Genomic DNA, 19232 nt, shown 5'->3' with positions numbered 1-19232 from the left:
GCAGGGAGATGGAAACCAAAGCTACAAATCAGAGGATGGGCTAGCTGGTGAACAGGCAAATGCAGTGTGCAGAGACTTTGTGAGGAAGGATAGACAGTTGAAAGGGCAAAGTTGCAGTCAGTGTGATGGGTTGAAGTTTTTCTATTTTGACGCAAGAAGTGTCAGGAATAAGGGTGATGAACTTAGAGAATGGATTAGTTCTTGGAGCTACGTTGTTGTGGCCATTAGAGACTTGGATATCACAGGGGCAGGAATGGATGTTGGATGTTCTGGGGTTTAGATGTTTCAAAAGGAGTAGGGAGGGAAGTAAAAGAGGTGGGGGAGTGGCATTGCTAATCAGGGATAATATAACAGCAGCTGAAAGGGAGGTCATATGCTGAGTCATTGTGGGTGGAAGTCAGAAACAGGAAAGGAGCAGTCACTTTATTGTGACTTTTTTATAGACCTCCAAATAACAACAGAGATACAGAGGAGCAGATTGGGAGGCAGATTTTCCAAAGGTGCCGAAGTCACAGAGTTGTTGTCATGGGTGACTTCAACTTCCCTAATATTGATTGGATCCTCCTTATTGCAAATAGTTTGGATGGAGCAGACTTTGTCAAGTGCGTCCAGGAAGGATTCCTGACTCATTATGTAGTTAGGCCTATTAGAGGGGAGGCCATATTGGTCTTGGCAACAAACCAGTTTAGATGTTAGAGCTCTTGGTGGGAGAGCATTTCAGTGACAGTGATCACAACTCCCTGATCTTTACTATAGGCATGGAGAAGGATAGGAGCAGATGGTATGGGAAAATATTTAATTGGAAGGGGGATTACAATGATATTAGATAGGAACTGTGGAGCATAAATTGGGAACACATGTTCTCGGGAAATGCATCACAGAAATGTGCAGGTTTTTAGGGAGTACTTACTGCAAGTGCTGGATAGGTTTGTCCCACTGAGGCAAAGAAGGGATGGTCGGGTGAAGGAACCTTGAATGACAAGAGATGTAGAACATCTAGTCAAGAAGAAGAAGGAAGCTTACTTAAGGTTGAGGAAGCAAGGATCAGATAGGGCTTTAGGTGATTATAAGGTAGCCGGGAAGGAACTGAAGAATGGACTTAGAAGAGCTAGAAAGGGACGTGAAAAAGCCTTGATGGGTAAGATTAAGGAAAACCCCAAGGCGTCCTACACTTATTTGAGGAGCAAGATAATGGCCAGAGTGAGGGTAGGGTTGATCAGGGAAAGCGGAGGGAACTTGTGCCTGGAGTTGGAGGAGGTAGGGGAGGTCCTTAATGAATAATTTGCTTCAGTATTCACTAGTGAAGGGGACCTTGTCATTTGTGAGGACAGCATGAAACAGGCTGATACGCTCGCACAGGTTGATGTTAAGAAGGAGGATCCGCTGAAAGTTTTGGAAAACATGAGGATAGATGAGTTCCCTGGGCCAGCTGGGATATATGCAAGGTTACTACAGGAAGCGAGAGAAGAGATTGCTGCATCTTTGGTGATGATCTTTGCGTCCTAACTGTCCACTGGAGTGGTGCCAGATGATTGGAGAGTGGCAAATGTTATTCCCTCATTCAAGAAAGAGAATAGGGACAACAGACCAGGAATTACAGACCAGTCAGTCTTACATTAGTGGTGGGCAAATTATTGGTGAGGATTCTGAGAGACAGGATTTATGATTATTTGGAAAAGCATAGCTTTGTGAGGGGCAGGTCATGCCTCACCAGCCTTATTGAATTCTTTAAGGATGTGGCAAAATACATAGAGTCATAGAGATGTACAGCATGGAAACAGACCCATTAGTCCAACCCGTCCATGCTGACCAGATATCCCAACCCAAACTAGTCCCACCTGCCAGCACCCAGCCCAGATCCCTCCAAACCCTTCCTATTTATATACCCATCCAAGTGCCTCTTAAATGTTGCAATTGTTCCAGCCTCCACCACATCCTCTGGCAGCTCAATCCATACACGTACCACCGTCTGCGTAAAAAAGTTGCCCCTTAGGTTTCTTTTATATCTTTCCCCTCTCACCCTAAACCTATGCCCTCTAGTTCTGGACTCCCCAATCCCAGGGAAAAGACTTTGCCTATTTACCCTATTCATGCCCCTCACAATTTTGTAAACCTCTATAAGGTCACCCCTGAGTCTCTGACGTTCCAGGGAAAACAGCCCCAGCCTGTTCAGCCTCTCCCTGTAGCTCAGATCCTCCAACCCTGGCAACATCTTTGTAAATCTTTTCTGAACCCTTTCAAGTTTCACAACATCTTTCCGATAGGGAGGAGACCAGAATTGCAAGCAGTATTCCAACAGTGGCCTAACCTATGTGCTGTACAGCCTCAACATGACCTCCCAACTCCTGTACTCAATACTCTGACCAATAAAGGAAAGCATACCACATGACGAAGATAGAGCAGTGGATGTGGTGTACATGGATTTTAGTAAGGCATTTGATAAGGTTCCCCATGGGAGGCTCATTCAAAAAGTAAGGAAGCATGGGATAAAGAATTGGCTGGCCCATAGAAGATTGAGGATAGTAGTTGATGGAAAGTATTCAGCCTGGAGCTTTGTGACCATTGGTGTTCCACAAGAATCTGTTCCAGAATGTCTGCTCTTTGTGATTTTTATAAGTGACTTGGCTGAGGAATTGGAAGGGTGGGTTAGTAAGTTTTGGTTAGTAAGATGACATGAAGGTTGGTGGAGTTGTGGATAATGTGGAGGGTTGTTGTGGGTTGAAACAGGACATTGACAGGGTGCAGAGCTGGGCTGAGATGTGGCAGATGGAGTTCAACATGAAAAGTGGGAAGTGATTCACTTTGGAAGGTCGAATTTGAATGCAGAATACAGGGTTAAAGGCACTGCAGAGGAACAGAGGGATCTTGGGGTCCACATTCAGAAATCTCAACAGTGATGAAGAAGGAAGCTTTTAGTCAGCACTAATCATTTTATGGAGCTTGGGGCTTGGGGCTTTAGACCCATTTCATTTCCAGTGGCAGTTTGTCAAGCAACATTTGTGGGGGCAGGGATTGGTTGGTAAGGGATTAATTTTTGGGTAGTGAGATTCTTAGGCAGTGTCTGCAGTGAAGACTTTAATGCCACTATGTGAATTGATGAAAAGGAATTACAAACATCCATGCCTGTAAACAATATTTTAATGCATGAAACCAATGAATTATGCCATTGCATTCCAGAATACATGGTGAGCTTTAGTGTTATCTCACTTTTGCTCTATTGGAGAAGTCCCCATATTGAACTGAAACACTTATTACTATGTAGGTGGCATAACGTAGAGCTCTACAATAGTCATAAAATGTTATCAGTTAGAAAAAACATTAGAGAACAACATCAGTCACTGTATAGATAGAGTAAATATGTGCTCACAAACTCCTGGGAGCTTCACTAATATTCAATATTAAGCTAAAGACTATAGGCACCAATGCTTTTAATTATTTATTAATAGTTCAGCTCATTATTTATTTGACACTTCCGAATATTGTAATGCTGCTGTGCATCAAGTTAGGATAGTTGGCAATACTAATCTGAAAGTATTGGCATCAGTAAAATAATAGTTTTAAAGGAGCTTCTAATAGTTTCTGATTTAAAAAGCTGCTTCTGAGAACTGATTTTACTTTAAATGCAAGATTAGATCTGTTTTACATTTTAATTTGGATTCCTGAAGTCAGCATCACCATTTTCCATAAATTGGTTATAGCATTGTAGAATTTGATAAAACTGAGAGCGAGAGTCACCTATCGATGCAACAAATCCACGGCAGATGCCATCTCCCTGGCCCTACACTTATCCTTGGAACATCTGGACAACAAGGATACCTATATCAGTCTCCTACTTATTGACTACAGCTCCGCTTTCAACACCATAACTCCAAACTAACCCAGCTCCAAACTCCGGGACCTAAGTCTCTGCTCCTTGCTTTGTAACTGGATTCTTGACTTGCTGACCAACAGACTGCAGTCAGTAAGAATAGGCAACAACACCTCCTCCACAATAATCCTCAAATTTCTGCCTGTGAAGGCTTCTTATACTCTTTGTAAACATCCAATATGTGGCCAAATTCTGCCCCATCTCCATTTCTAAGGTTGCTGACGACACTATTATTGTGGGTTGGATCTCAAACAATGATGAGACAGAGTGCAGGAAAGAGATTGAGTGCTTAACGGCATGCTGTACAGACACCACTTTTCCATCAACATTAGCAAAAAAAAAGAGCCGGCCATTGACTTCAGGAAGCAGAGTGGAGGGCACATCCCTGTAAGCATCAGTTGTTCTGAGGTGGAGATGGTCAAGATCATCAAATTCTTGGGGATGACAATCACCAATAATTTGTCCTGGTCCATCCTTGTTGACACCAGACCTGCTGTGCTTTTCCAGTGCCACACTTTTGGACTGTGACCTCCAGCATCTGCAGTCCTCACTCTCTATCTATGGTCAACAAAGGACGCTAAGAAAATTCAGCATGTCCATAAAGACTCGTAAACATTTTTATAAATGCCCACAGAAAAAAACCCTATCCAGATCTTTCACAATGTTATATTGCAAATACTGTTCCAAAACCAAAACAAACTACAGAGAGTTGTTAACACAGCTCAGTCCATCATGCAAACTAGCGTCCCATCTATTAATACTTCCCATTGCATCAGGCAAGCAACCAATGTCATCAAAGGCCCCTCCAATCCCAGTTATACTTGCTGCTACCCTCTTCCTTTGGGCAGAAGACATTAAAGTTTGTATCCAAATACGAACAGATTCAAGAAGAGCTTCTTCCCCACTGTTATCAGACTTTTGAATGACCTATTTAAAATTAAAGTTGATCACTGTTTGCAGCTTCTTGGCAGCTGTAACACTGTAACCTGCATGCTATTCTGTTAGCCTGATGTACTCGTATAGAACCATCTGCCTGTAAAGCACATAAGACAACACTTTTCATTGTACCTTGGTACATGACAATAGTAAATCAAATCCAAATTCATCTGGGGGAGGTCCAGAAACAAAATTTGACAGCAGAAATGTTGAAAACTAGAAACCAGCATTATATAAAATCAGCTTGAAAATTGCTGCCACAATCCTTGCACAGAGTAAGAAACCTATGATATTGATCTTGCCATTTCTATCCTGTTGAAATCAATATAAATGACTAGTGCAGTGATGATAGAAACAGGTATTGTTATGATACTACAATAATATGCACACACTGTTGTTTCAGTAACCAGCTGATTCATTTAACCCCTGTTTCACTCAATGGCACTTTATAAGGTTCTGTGTTATAGTAATTTGAGTTCACCTAATGTAGGAGAAAGATTTGTTTCAATTAATTTGTCTCAACGTACTTCAGAGATAATAGGTTTGACTTTAATTAGTCATCTTGGTAGAAGCCAAAGTTAAAGTGTACAATTAAAATGGAGCACAGGGTGTGCCCACTCCTTTATAACTGATCAGACTGACAACAATTTTGAATTGCTGGAGAACCAGATATTTGGCCCACAATCACCTTTCAGGCAGGGCCTTCTTCAAATATGTAGATCAGGTTTCAATGACACCATCAGAGTCTAAGCTGCTATCTTCACTTGAGGCTTGAGTGTGGCAAGTGTTAGCTTCCTCACCTGGTAAAATCTGCCAGGCACAACAGCCAGAAGAAGAGTCAGTTTTACATTTTTGTTTCTGTTGCTTCTTCTGGGCCTCTGCTAATTGAGGCATCCTCTTCCTACTCCTGCTTCCAGCCAGGTTTAGGATTTCTGCCGCATAACACTTGGTTGGCACTTTTCTACGACCCAGTTTTGAAGGCAGATTAGTAACCTCCCACTGACTTACTTCAGCCCATGTATCATTGTTATATTTGATTTTTCTTTATCTGTTCATGGGATTTGAACATTGCTAGCAAGGCCAACGTTTGTTGCCTTTGGAATTGAGCTTGCTAGACAATTTCAGTTAAGATTGGAGTCAGTTGTTGGCCAGACCAGGTAAGGCCATTGATAAATTAGATGGACTTTTACAACAATCATCGATAGTTGTTTATGGTAATTAATATTCAACTAACTTCATGTTCCAGATTAATTTAGATTCCACCAACTGCAATGGTAGGATTTTAGCCCATATTCTTAGAGCAGCATTCTGGGCCTCTGGAATACTATAGCACCATATCCTTATCGTTTCCAGTACTGTACTCTGTTGAGCTGATGTTTCTCTCACTTCACTTTTACCATCACCTGTCAGTCCTTGTTGATAACTGCATTTCTTTGGTTCAATTTTTAAACTGTTTTTCTTGCTGTAAGGTTTACTATTCCACTTAAAATGAAACAAATCTTTAAATCAAAAACAGAACATGACAAAAATAGTGAGAAATAAATGGAAAAGCAAGATCAACCAACTGAAACAAACAAAATGAGCCATCAAAAGAACCCTGAAAAGGTAAAGAGTGAAAAGGTGAAATGAAGTAATATCAAAGTGTTCAGGAAGGAAAGTAATACATTGCTAATGTAAGATCAAAGAAACATTTGAGCTGAAATTTTATTTTAGTAGAGAACAGAGAGAGAAAAACAAAGTTGGACATGTAAAGTATGGTATAACTCCATGGTGAGTCATGGGTGTAACATCTTTCATGAATATGTAAGATCCCTATACACATGCATACCGTTTAAACAGTCTCCTCCATTGGACATTTATTTTTGCAAAGGCTATTTGAAAATCCATTATTTGTTTGAATAAAAGTGAATAGAACCAAGAAGTGAAAATAGAGATGTTTTGATACTGAACAATCATGGAATATAGTCTCTGCTGAAAAGATAAATTAAGTAATGATACTTTACAAAGAATGTTATGTTAAAGCTTAAATATTGACATGTAAGGTACGTTTTACAGGATGATTTATTTGAACATTCATTTGCAACAATGACTGCATCAACAAGTGGTAACAACTTGTATGAAGCCCTCCGAATGGGAGCAGGATCAAGCATTTTTGAGAATCTGCAGTCTCAGCTGAAGCAAAGAGAAGGAGAAATTGCACAATTGCAGGTGGGTGTCAATAAAATGATTAATACATGAAGACATCCATAAAGTGGTGGATATATGATTTCCTCCAAATTTATAATATTTTGACTGCCTTCTGGAGCAAATGTGTTGATTTTTACTGCTTGTATCATTCCCCTCAGCTACAGTCAGCTACATTTAGCTAAGTCCTGCTGTTTTGAAATCTTCAGTGCAACTATTTTCCACGAAACTGCCTGTATTTATCTTTTATTGTGTTACAAAATCTGGCCTAAATTAGTCAGTTAAAACATGCAACATAGAATGCTACTATGCCAGTCTACTGATCTTGCACTTCATTAGCATGTGGATAGATCACATGAAATTTAATGTAAGTATCAGCACTTTGTTTCTGCAAGTGAGGAATAGTTGCATTCATGTTTTTGATGCATGGTGTAGATGGCTGATAAAATCTTTTATTTGTCTTCAAGGCACTGTAAGTGAGCTAAGTGCTTGAGTAGAGTCATCGAGATGTACAGCATGGAAACAGACCCTTAGGTCCTACATCCATGCCATTCTCAATGGAATTTCATTTTCTATAACCCATTCAGTAAGGCTCCCTCAACCCACTCACTCATCCACAACCAAAAAGGTTCTTTCTTTTCCTCAATTCCTTTGAAAGAGACAATTTCCTACCTTTACTTTTATTGTGTATTGCTTGTTGACCCTTCAACAAACACTCCTCTTCTTATCTCCAAGTGTGCATACCATGCCTTCTCAATGAGTTTGATCATTTTATTTTTACACTAGTCAGGGGAGAAGGTAAACGATGTTTATTTTATTAATTTTAGTAAGGAACACTAAATAAAAGAACACTAAAAAGACACATTTTTCTTTGTCCCTTTGGCAGCTTGAACAATACCTGTGGAGAGAGAAAGTTAGTATTTCAGATCAACGACTTTTTGTCAGACATCCAATCGTGTTCTGATGAAAAGATATTGACTGGAAATCTTAACTCTTTCTTTTCCCCATAGATGGTCCCAGACCTGCTAAGTATTTCCAATATTTTCTGCTTTTATATAAGAATTCACACTACTGCTTCTTCTAAGTGTAAAATGTGTGGCTGGAGCCATAAAAGTATGCAAAAGTTGTGGGTTATTCAGTTTGACTCTCTTTATGAGCCTTTTTTTTCTTGTTTTCTTGAGTTTTAGCAATTTTAGTAATGAAAACTTCTTTTAAGAACTTATGTAACATTTTAGGCTACTTTTTATAAAGCAGTTTTTTTCTGTATGTTTTTGTTCTCAACTCTATTCAATTGCATTCATGGAATGTCAGCACTGCTGGCTAAGCCAACATTTATTGCACACCCCTAACTGTCCTTGAACCGATTGGCTTGCGAGGTCGCTTCAGAGGGCATTTAAAAGTCAATCACATTTTTGTGGGTCTGAAGTTAACTGTAGACCAGACCAAGTAAGGCAGATGGAAGATTTCCTTCTCCAAAGGATATTAGTGAACTAGAAGGGTTTTATAACAATAGACAATGGTCACCATTAACTGGCACGGGTGGCATTATGGATCAGGGGTTAGCACTGGGACTCAGGTTCGATCCCAGCCTTAGGCGATTGTCTGTGTGGAGTTTGCACATTCTCCCTGTGTCTGCATGCGTCACTGCTCCATTTCCTCCCACAACCCAAAGATGTGCCAGTTAGATGAATTGGCCATGCTTAATTTCCCATAGTATTCAGGAATGTGTAGGTGCATTAATCAGGGGAAATGTAGAGGAATGGATCTGGGTGGGTTACTCTTCGGAGGGTCGGTGTGGACTTGTTGGGCCAAAGAGCCTGTTTCCACACCATAAGGATTCTATTTTAAAAATTCTATAAACTAGATTTTAATTCTGGAAATCTATTGAATTCAAATGTCACCATCTACGACAGTGGTGTTTCAAATTTATATTCCCAGGATATTAGTCTGGGGTCCTGGACTCTAGTCCTGTGATGTTATTGCCTTGCCACTGTCTTTTCTTATTCTTAAATGGACTCAGTTTTCAATTGGCTATAAAACCTGATTTATTGTAGGGTGAGCAAGATGCACTAACATCTCTTCTAATTATTTGTACACGGATTTTATATAGTTGAAAGACACTGTTCTGATCTTTATTCTCTGCAAGAATAATGTTACAAATAAGCTAAATCAAGCTTTTTAATCTTTTACAGCTTGAAATTTCTAACCTTGAAAAGACTCGAACTATCATGGCTGAAGAACTTGTCAAGTTAACAACTCAGAATGATGAACTACAAGAGAAGCTAAATGAAATTCCTAAGTTACGTGTACAGCTTAGGGTATGTCCTGTTTTCTTACACTATTTCATTTAAAAGTGTTAACCTGTGATATATTCAGTGATTATCTGAGTCACATAAATTAGGAAGGTTAGCAGATCTCTCTCGTGATGGTGATAAGCTCAGTTGTGGAAATGGAATGCAACGGATCTCTGTGCTGGAAAAGCGTATCTGTTGTGCATTCCCACTCCTGATAGCTATCCTGGGAGACCTCTGGTGGAAGGGCTTGTGTGTGAATCTTAGTAAGTGCAGGGTCAGACATCTCAGTGCAAAGCTTTTTGATTCCCACTGCCAAGACTATCAAATGAGTAATAATTATCTGGGTAATGTACTTGATACCCTGAATGTTATCCCACCATGAAATCAATTTATTTGGCACAATAGATAGAAAGGAAATGGAAGGTCGAACTTAGCAGGAGTAAACTAAAAATTATTTGCAGAGGGACAAGAGTGAGCTAGTTAAGTTTCTCTTTTAAGTTTTTACTTGATTTATGCTGTACGATTTTGGCAGAAGGTAAGAGTATTCAAGTATTGTAGTTTCTCTCATATCCAATCTTTACTTGAATGTATCAATTTTTTGAAACACTTTTAAAAAATTTTAGTTTATTTTACTCTTTGGTTCCTACCAGTTCACATCTTCACAGTGACCAGATGAATTCTTGCAAGTTGGCATCACATACCTATTGTTCTTTTTCAGCACAACCTATTTAGACCATAAGATGTAGGAGTGGTAGTAAGGCCATTCGGCCTATTGAGTCCACTCCGCCATTTAATCATGGCTGATGGACATTTCAACTTCACTTACCCGCACTCTCCCCATAGCCCTTAATTCCTTGCAAGATCGAGAATTTATCAATCTCTGCCTTGAAGACATTTAATGTCCCGGTCTCCACTCCACTACACTCCGCGGCAATAAATTCCATAGGCCCACCACACTCTGGCTGAAGAAATGTCCCCTCATTTCCATTCTAAATTGACCCCCTTTAATTCTCAGGCTGTGCCCACGGGTCCTAGTCTCCCCACCTAATGGAAACAACTTCCCGGCGGCCATCCTTTCTAAGCCACACATTATTTTGTAAGTTTCTATTAGATCTCCCCTCAACCTTCTAAACTCTAATGAATACAATCCCAGGATCCTCAACTGTTCATTGTATGTTAGGCCTACCATTCCAGGGATCATACGTGTGAATCTCTGCTGGACACGCTGCAGTGTCACTATGTCCTTCCTGAGGTGTGGGGCCCAAAATTGGACACAGTATTCTAAATGGGGCCTAACTAGAGCTTTATAAAATCTCAGAAGCATATCGCTGCTTTTGTATTCCAACCCTCTTGAGATAAATGACAAAATTATGTTCACTGACACAACCTGTAAGTTAACCTTTAGACAATCCTGGATTAGCACTCCCACATCCCTTTATACTTTGGCTTTATGACTTTTCTCACCGTTTAGAAAATAGTCCATGCCTGTATTCTTTTCTTCAAAGTGCAAGACCTCGAATTTGCTCACGTTGAGTTTCATCAGCCATTTCCTACAGCACTCTCCTAAACTGTTTAAGCAGCCTCCCCATCTCCTCAGCACTACCTGCCTGTCCACCTAACTTTGTATCAATGGCAAACTTTGCCAGAATGCCCCAGTCCCTTCATCCAGTTCATTTATATATAAAGTGAACAGCTGGTGCCCCAACACTGACCCATGTGGGACACCACTTGTCACCAGCTGCCATTTTGAAAAAGAACCTTTTATCCCAACTCTCTGCCTTCTGTCGGACAGCCAGTCCTCAATCCGTGCCAGTAGCTCACCTCTAACACCATGGGCCCTCACCTTACTTAGCAGCCTCCCATGAGACACCTTATCAAAGCCCTTTTGGAAGTCTAGATAGATAACATGCACTGGGTTTCCCTGGTCTAACCTATTTATTATCTCTTCAAAGAATTCTAACAGGTTTGTCAGGCATGACCTCCCCTCACTAAATCCACGCTGACTTGCTCTAATCTGACTCTGAACTTCCAAGAATTTAGAAATCTCATCCTTAACAATGGATTCAAGAATTTTACCAACAACCGAGGTTAGGCTAATCGGCCTATAATTTTCCATCTTTTGTCTTGATCCTTTCTTGAACAGCAATTTTTCAATCATGTGGGACTTTCCCTGACTCCAGTGACTTTTGAAAGATCACAACCAACGCCTCTGCTATTTCCTCAGCCATGTCTCTCAGAACTCTAGAATGTAGCCCCTCGGGGGGGCAGGAGATTAATCAATTTTTAGACCTTTTAGCTTGTCTAGCACTTCCTCTTCTGTAATAGGTACTATACTCAACTCTACCCCCTGACTCTCCTTAATTGTTGGGATATTTCTCATGTCTTCCATTGTGAAGACTGATACAAAGTACTTTTTAAGTTCTTCAGCTATTTCCTTGTCTCCTAGCACTAGCCTTCCTGCAAGAATTTGGAGCAGCCCAATGTCTACTTTTGCCTCTTGTTTGTTTCTTATATATTGAAAGAAACTTCTACTATCATTTCTAATATTACTGGCTAATCTACCTTCATAATTGAGACTCTCTTTCATTTCTCTCTTTGTTATCCTGTGTTTGTTTTTGTAGTCTTCCCAATCTTCTGATCTCCTAGTGCTCTTGGCCACTTTATAGGATCTCTCTTTTCCTTTGATACATTTCCTGAATTCGTTTGTCAGCCATGGCTGCCTAGTTCCCCACACCCCAATAATTCCCCCCCAGATAGTCTTTCTTTTCTTTGGGATGAACCTCTGTACTGTGTCCTCAATTACACACTGAAACCCCTGCCATTGTTGCTGTACTGTCTTCCCCGCAAGATTCTGCTTCCAGTCGACTTTCGTTAGTTCCTCATGATCACTGTGACTTTGCCTTTCTGACATGCCCGATCTATTTCCCAGTACATCTTGCGCCCCTGGTCCTGACCACTGTTAGGAGGTCTGTACATAACTCCCATTCTGTTTTTTTTTTGCCTTTGTGGTTCCTCAACTCCACTCACACAGACTGCACATCATCTGACCCTATGTCATTCAGTGCCATAGCTTTAATTTCATTGCTAACTAACAAGGAAACCCTGCCCCCTCTGCTCACCTCCCTGTCTTTTCGATAAGTAGTAAATCCTTGGATGTTTAACCGCCATTCCTGAACCCCCTGCCTACCACATCATAATCATTCACGATGATTTGTGCCATTAATTCATCTACTTTGTTACGAATACTATTGGCATTCAGGTAAAGCGCCTTACCGCTAATTTTATTATCCTCATGATTTCCATCATCTCTAGTAATATGTCCTAATTTTTCCTTCCTTTTTGCTTCATTCCTAGTCTGCCTTGAACCTAAACACTGCCCACATGCTAACCTTCTTCTGCCTATTTTTCTTCTTGACTCCATACTTCTTGTCACTTTCCCTTTCCTTTCCCCAACTCACAAGTTTAAAGTCTGAGTGACAACCCTATTTATCCTTTTTGCTAGAACACTGGTTCCAGATTGGTTCAGGTGGAGTCTGTCCCATCGGTACAGATCCCCCGTTTTCAAAACTGATGCCAATGTCCCATGAAATGGAATTCCCACACCAATCCCTAAGCCACGTGCTTACTTCCCAATTTTCTTATCCCTAAGCCAATTAGCATGTGGTTTCGGCAGTAATCCAGAGATTATGACCCTTGAGGACTTGTTCTTCAATTTCCTTCCTAGCGCTTGATAATCCCCAATCAGGTCCTCCTTCCTAGCCTGGCCTGTGTTAGTGCCAATGTGAACCACAACAACTGAATCTTCTCCCTCTCGTTGCAATATCCTTTCAATTCGTTTGGAGATATCCTGCACCCTGGCACCACACCATATGGGACTCCCGATCCAGCTTGCAAAGGATAATCCCCTATAACAGCTACTTGTCTTTTTGCTCCCCCCCCCTCTTGAATGGCCTTCTGCACCATGGTGCTGTGGTCAGCTGGTTCATCCTGTCCACAGCCCTTTTCCTCATCCATACAGGGAGCAAGAATCTCATACCTGTTGGACAAGGTCAAAGGCTGAGGCTCTTCCACTCCTGAACTCAGAATCCCCCTCCCTGCCTCACGTACAGTTACATTTTGTTGTCCCTGATCACTGAATTTGAATTACTTAATCTACCGGGTGTGACTGCCTCCTGAAACAAAACATACAGGTAATTCTCCCCCTCCCGGATGTGCTGCAGTGTTTGAAGTTCGGATTCCAGATCATCAATTCTGATCCAGAGTTCTTCCAGCAACCAACATTTGCTGCAGATGTGTTCACTGCCGTTCACAATAGGCCCTTCCTAATGAAGGGCTTTTGCCCGAAATGTCGATTTTCCTGCTCCTTGGATGCTGCCTGAACTGCTGTGCTTTTCCAGCACCACTCTAATCTAGAATCACAATGGGATCAGCCATCTCCCACATCATACAGCTACATCATACTGCACAGCCATCTTTACTTATTTAATTAATCTATGCAAATTTTTGAGTTTTTCAGATTAGAGGCCTGTGACCAGTGGAGTGCCACAAGTGTCGGTGCTGAGTCCTCTACTTTTTGTCATTTACATAAATGATTTGGATACAAGCATAAGAGGTATAGTTAGTAAGTTTGCAGATGACACCAAAATTGGAGGTATAGTGGACAGCGAAGAAGATTACCTCAGATTACAACAGGATCTTGACCAGATGTGCCAATGGGCTGAGAAGTGGCAGATGGAGTTTAATTCAGATAAATGCGAGGTGCTGCATTTTGGGAAAGCAAATCTTAGCAGGACATATATACTTAATGGTAAGGTCCTAAAGAGTGTTGCTGAACAAAGAGACCTTGGAGTGCAGGTTCATAACTCCTTGAAAGTGGAGTCGCAGGAAGATAGGATAGTGAAGAAGGCGTTTGGTGTGCTTTCTTTTATTGGTCAGAGTATTGAGTACAGGAGTTGGGAGGTCATGTTGAGGCTGTACAGGATATTGGTTAGGCCACTGTTGGAATCTTGCGTGCACTTCTGGTCTCCTTCCTATTGGAAAAATGTTGTGAAACTTGAAAGGGTTCAGAAAAGATTTACAAGGATGTTGCCAGGGTTGGAGGATTTGAGCTATAGGGAGAGGCTGAACAGGCTGGGGCTGTTTTCCCTGGAGTGTTGGAGGCTGAGGGGTGACCTTATAGAGGTTTACAAAATTATGAGGGGATTGGATAGGGTAATAGGCAAAGTCTTTGAGGGGCCCTATTTTCTCCCTAGTTACCCTTTTGTCCTTAATGTATTTGTAAAAATCCTTTGGATTCTATTTGCCAAAGCTGTCTCATTTCCCTTTGTTTTGCATGATATAGAGTAGTTTGACTAATTGACTTCCATATGGAACAGAACACCTTACAGTTACTTTAAACTAAAAAAAAGGATCTAGGCTATCTTAATATATTTTGAAGGATTTTGGTCTGGTCCATAACACCATACACTACAACTAGAAGAAAAAGATACCCATTCCAGGGTCAGACTAGATCACTGACGCTCCAACTAATTAATATAAATAAATGTTTTGTGGGCCCAATGAACTTTGATGTCAATGAGCATGGTTGCGTTTTGCCTACAATGTAATTTTTGTCAGTTTACATTATAGCTAGGATTCTATTAAATGTGCATGATTTTAACCAAGTCAGACAATGTTTTACTACAACTTTTAAATATTCATGATTCTTTAAAAAATCCAAAAGTTGGAAACTTGGCAAAAAAATGTACCTGTTAATTGATTGTGCCAACTTATGACCAAGCTAATATAATTTGCTTTTCAGGATATTGATCAACGGTACAATACCATCCTTCAGATGTATGGTGAAAAAGCAGAGGAAGCTGAAGAACTGCGACTGGACTTGGAAGATGTGAAAAACATGTACAAAACCCAGATAGATGAATTGTTAAAACAGCGGCTAACCTGATTTGCTTTATCTCAGTAAACTTGACATTTTAGGTTTTTTTTCCCCAGTTTTCCTGAATGTGAAATGCAATACTGCTGACAAGTATTTGGCATAAGGTGTGAATGTATGATTGTAAATATAAACTGCATTCTTTAGTGCTTTTTCTTAATCATTTGTTGCCTTGGAAACAAAAAAATGTACAGTATAATATAGCTCGGCTGAATAAAAATAGTGATGGCGTGAGAGAAGTACATAATATGAAGGATTCAAGTGCAATATTTTGAGTAAACTGGATTTGCAACTGACCCTGCAGATGAACATATAACATTCTGAAAAATTCAGTTTTCTGGACAGAGTTGTACTTCTGAACACTATTGTCTATTGAACACTAGATGGACCAATTTTATGGCAAACTCAATTGCCTGAACTCATAGGCTTTAAGTTTCACAAAATATTGTCTGCTAGGGGAAAGTGATTCAATAAATAAAATATCCAAACAATATGCTACGCCGGTAGATTCTTTATGTAAGTAAATTAAAAATAAATTCAGAGTAAAGCATGTTTCTTTTTATTGAATATTCTAGTTATTACTAAATTCTAAGTGCAAAGATTTTACAGCTACATGGTTGGACACTTAAACAAATGAGGTTGAAGTGATAAAGATACTGTATTGCTGATAATAGGTTAAAAGTAAAAAAATTCCTTTTGGCCTACTTTTGCTAATAGTTACATATACATTAAACAATTTTAAAACTCCATTGTGATCTGTGTAGGATAAGTACATAGTAACATTAATAGATCTTTCTTGGTGCTATATTCTGTGCATTGAAAAAATATTAAAAATGCTTTATTTAAAATTTTCTATAACTTGAATTCGTAATTTGAGCTATTATACTTTCAAACAGTAAGTTTAAAATGTAAATAATTTGTGTAATATTGTTGGGGTTTGGGATAATAAAGTCTCTTAACTGAATTACTATCTTGTACTCTGATTTCGATGAATTCAGGATCTTTGATTTGTTGTAATGCTTGGGTGGGGAAAAAGCTACATTTATTCAAGAAAGCCTAAAAGGCTTAAATTTATTTTTGTTCGTACAGTTTTAAAATTAGAAACAAATGGTAATTTTGTATATTTTTCAGGCCAGTAAAGTAAGCAACCTGTTTCCTTCATCCCTGTTTTTCAGTGTGTTTGTGAACAATATATCTCAAAACTATCGGCTAGATTTTAGCAAAATGTGGGACGTACATTATCTTAACAAGTTTGAGAAGATTTGTAGCTCTGGTTGAGGTTCTGGATGTAGGTTTGCTTGCTGAGCTGGAAGGTTCGTTTTCAGACGTTTCATCACTACACTAGGTAATATCTTCAGTGAACCTCTGGATGAAGCACTGGTGATGTAGCCTGCTTTCTATTCTAGCGGACTACACCACCATGCTTCAACCGGATGCTCACTGAAGATGTTACCTAGTGTGGTGATGAAACGTCTGAAAATGAACCTTCCAGCTTAGCGAGCAAATCTACATCCAATACATTATCTGTGTTCCAAGGAAGTACTGATTCATTGTTAATGAAATTGTGGTTTTGGGTCCAAATCCCGGAAATTTATTTTAAAGGATCCATTATCTTTGTGTGAGAGAGAGAGAGAGAGAGAGCACAACTTTACAAATGTTTTTTTTTAATTTAAAATGTTGGTTATTTTAAAAGATCATGGATTGTCTCAGTTGCTGCAATGGGATTAGTTACAACTATCAAAATATGAGCTGGCCTTTTCAGAGAAAGTTGTTGGATATGAATTAGCATGAAGCCTTCTCAGTGAGCTGAAAAGGTCTTAATAAAAATATTTCATTTTCTCGCTTTGGAGTTACAAACAATCAACCAAACAAGGAAAAGCCTTAAGGAAGAGCTGAGTAACTGAATTAACACACAGTTAATTCACAGTGAATGTCCTCCTCTTGTTTGTAGCTGTATTGATCCAGCTACAATGACAAAATGTGATACAGTACAGTTGACTTGCCATTCTTTTCTAGTTAACCACCTCCCATTCTCCAAATGAAATCCCAATCCTAATATTGCTACAAATCAGACATCAAAACTGATTAAGTAAGCAAAACCATCTTTGATTCCATCCTTCAGTGCCAAGATATATAGCAAATACAATTGTGCTCATTGACATCAAAGTCGATTGGCCTTACAGAACATTTGTTTTACTGATCAGCAGCGCATCAGTGTTCTGATCTGGAATTGGTAGATTTTTCATCGTTGTCTATACTGCAGTGGTGAAGTGCTAGCAAGCATGTGTCTGAGTTTCAACCTGGAAACTTTATTTCCAATATTTATTTGTTTCTGGAGGAGTTGAATATATAAATTGAGCAGTGTGAACTATTATCGTACATATCCTGATATAGTTTTTAAAATTCAAGTTCAATTGATTTATACGTTTGATTGTCAGAATGCTTAGTGACAGAAATATTTGTACTATGATTCTATGACTTCATTCCTATTTTATGTTTTTGATGACTAAATTGTTGCAAAACTAGAAACGTTGAGTATATTTACTTTTGATTTATTCATAGGATATTATTAAATATTGTTAACATAGACATATTTGGTCATTTCCCTCATACTTTACAACTTCAGCATTGAAGTGACACCACATAGACATTTGAAAGATGTATGGAAGAAATTACAGCATGCCTATTTTGAGAATTACTTGGGATAATCATCCTGATATTGGCAAAGATTATTTTTTCTGAAGGTTCCAGTAATTTGGTAATTTCCTTGCTGTGTGTGATATGCACAATTTGATTTGTTAATATTTGGTTGTGGAACAGCATAATGGTTTCTTCTAGCATGTTATTAACGTGCCATATTTTCACTTTCATGTCCTTACTAACAATGGCATTGAATAAACCACAAAGCGAGTTTTATTTACATTGACTATTATTGCTTTTCCAAGTTTATTTTTTTAAAGAGCTTCCTTCAATAAACTTTTTTAAAAATGTTCATTTCCTTAGGGTTCTGCTTTAAAATATCTGTAAGAATTTTCTCTGTATGATAACCAGTTGGACCGATGGACCATATGATGCACCATTGATTTATAGGATACGTATCTCAGGTGCATAGCATAGGTGACTCCGTTCTGTCTATACTCTACATGATGTAGTAATATTCATTCTAATGATTCAGTACGAAACATTTTGTTTCATGCTCAGAATCATACAAAACAGGAGAAGGTAATTGACCCAATATGCCTTTTGCTCCATGGGGAGACATCAACCACTCCCATGCTATTTCTTTAATTTTTAACTTTTTATTAACCTATTTTTCCTTATCATCCTGTTCAGAGATGTTGTTATACACCTCTGGAGCAGGTGGGACTTGAACCTAGATCTTCTAGTCCAGGGTAGGGACACTACAACAGCACCATAAGAGTAGGCGAAAGTGAGGGCTGCAGATGCTGGAGATCAGAGTCACGATTAGAGTGGTGCTGGAAAAGCACAGCAGGTCAGGCAGCATCTGAGGAGCAGGAAAATTGACGTTTCGAGCAGGAGCCCTTCATCCATTTCTCTTTTCTCTTTCTCCCCTCTTCAGGCTCCTCATCACTCCTCCTCTTCCTCCCAGCAGTCAACTTCCACTTCCTGCAGGTGTGGATGAATCTCCAATAATGCCTCCCTGTCCAGGGGTAGGATCACTACCAATGTGCCATAAGAGAGTGCATTCCCCTACCATCTCCTTGTGGTTCTACAATTTTTTTTCAGGTATATTAAATTTGGCCAATTAGGCTTCAATACAAGACCTCATTGGCTCAGGAATTGTAGCTAATTAATTGAGCTGGACTAAAATCTTTTAACAGAGTGCAGTAAAGATTCTGACAACACTAATCAAGTGACATTAAATGTAGTTTACAATTAGTTGGTTGTTCAACTTAAATTTCAATTCTATTTGATGTTTTCTATTTTGTGATTTGGATCAAAACTATTTGATCTATATTTATCTCTGGCTTATACAAAATAAAATTGAGATTTTTAC

At 39.4% G+C, this 19232-nt stretch overlaps 1 protein-coding gene across 2 annotated transcripts in view; it reads left to right on the top strand.

The window, feature by feature from the left end:
* The window catches only part of tmf1 (TATA element modulatory factor 1), a 95857-nt gene extending 79679 nt beyond the window's left edge, over positions 1-16178 (top strand). For both annotated transcript variants that reach the window (XM_072582521.1, XM_072582520.1), the window contains exons 15-17: positions 6860-7012; positions 9181-9306; positions 15083-16178. In XM_072582521.1, the coding sequence (XP_072438622.1) occupies positions 6860-7012; positions 9181-9306; positions 15083-15226 (423 nt within the window). In that variant the 3' untranslated portion in view covers positions 15227-16178. The remainder of the gene's footprint in view (positions 1-6859; positions 7013-9180; positions 9307-15082) is intronic.
* The last annotated feature ends 3054 nt before the right edge of the window (positions 16179-19232 follow it).

This window comes from Chiloscyllium punctatum, chromosome 12 (assembly GCF_047496795.1).
Source record: "Chiloscyllium punctatum isolate Juve2018m chromosome 12, sChiPun1.3, whole genome shotgun sequence".
NCBI lineage: Eukaryota > Metazoa > Chordata > Chondrichthyes > Orectolobiformes > Hemiscylliidae > Chiloscyllium > Chiloscyllium punctatum.
Note: the sequence above shows the minus strand (reverse complement) of the source record. Positions and strands in the feature narration are given on the sequence as shown.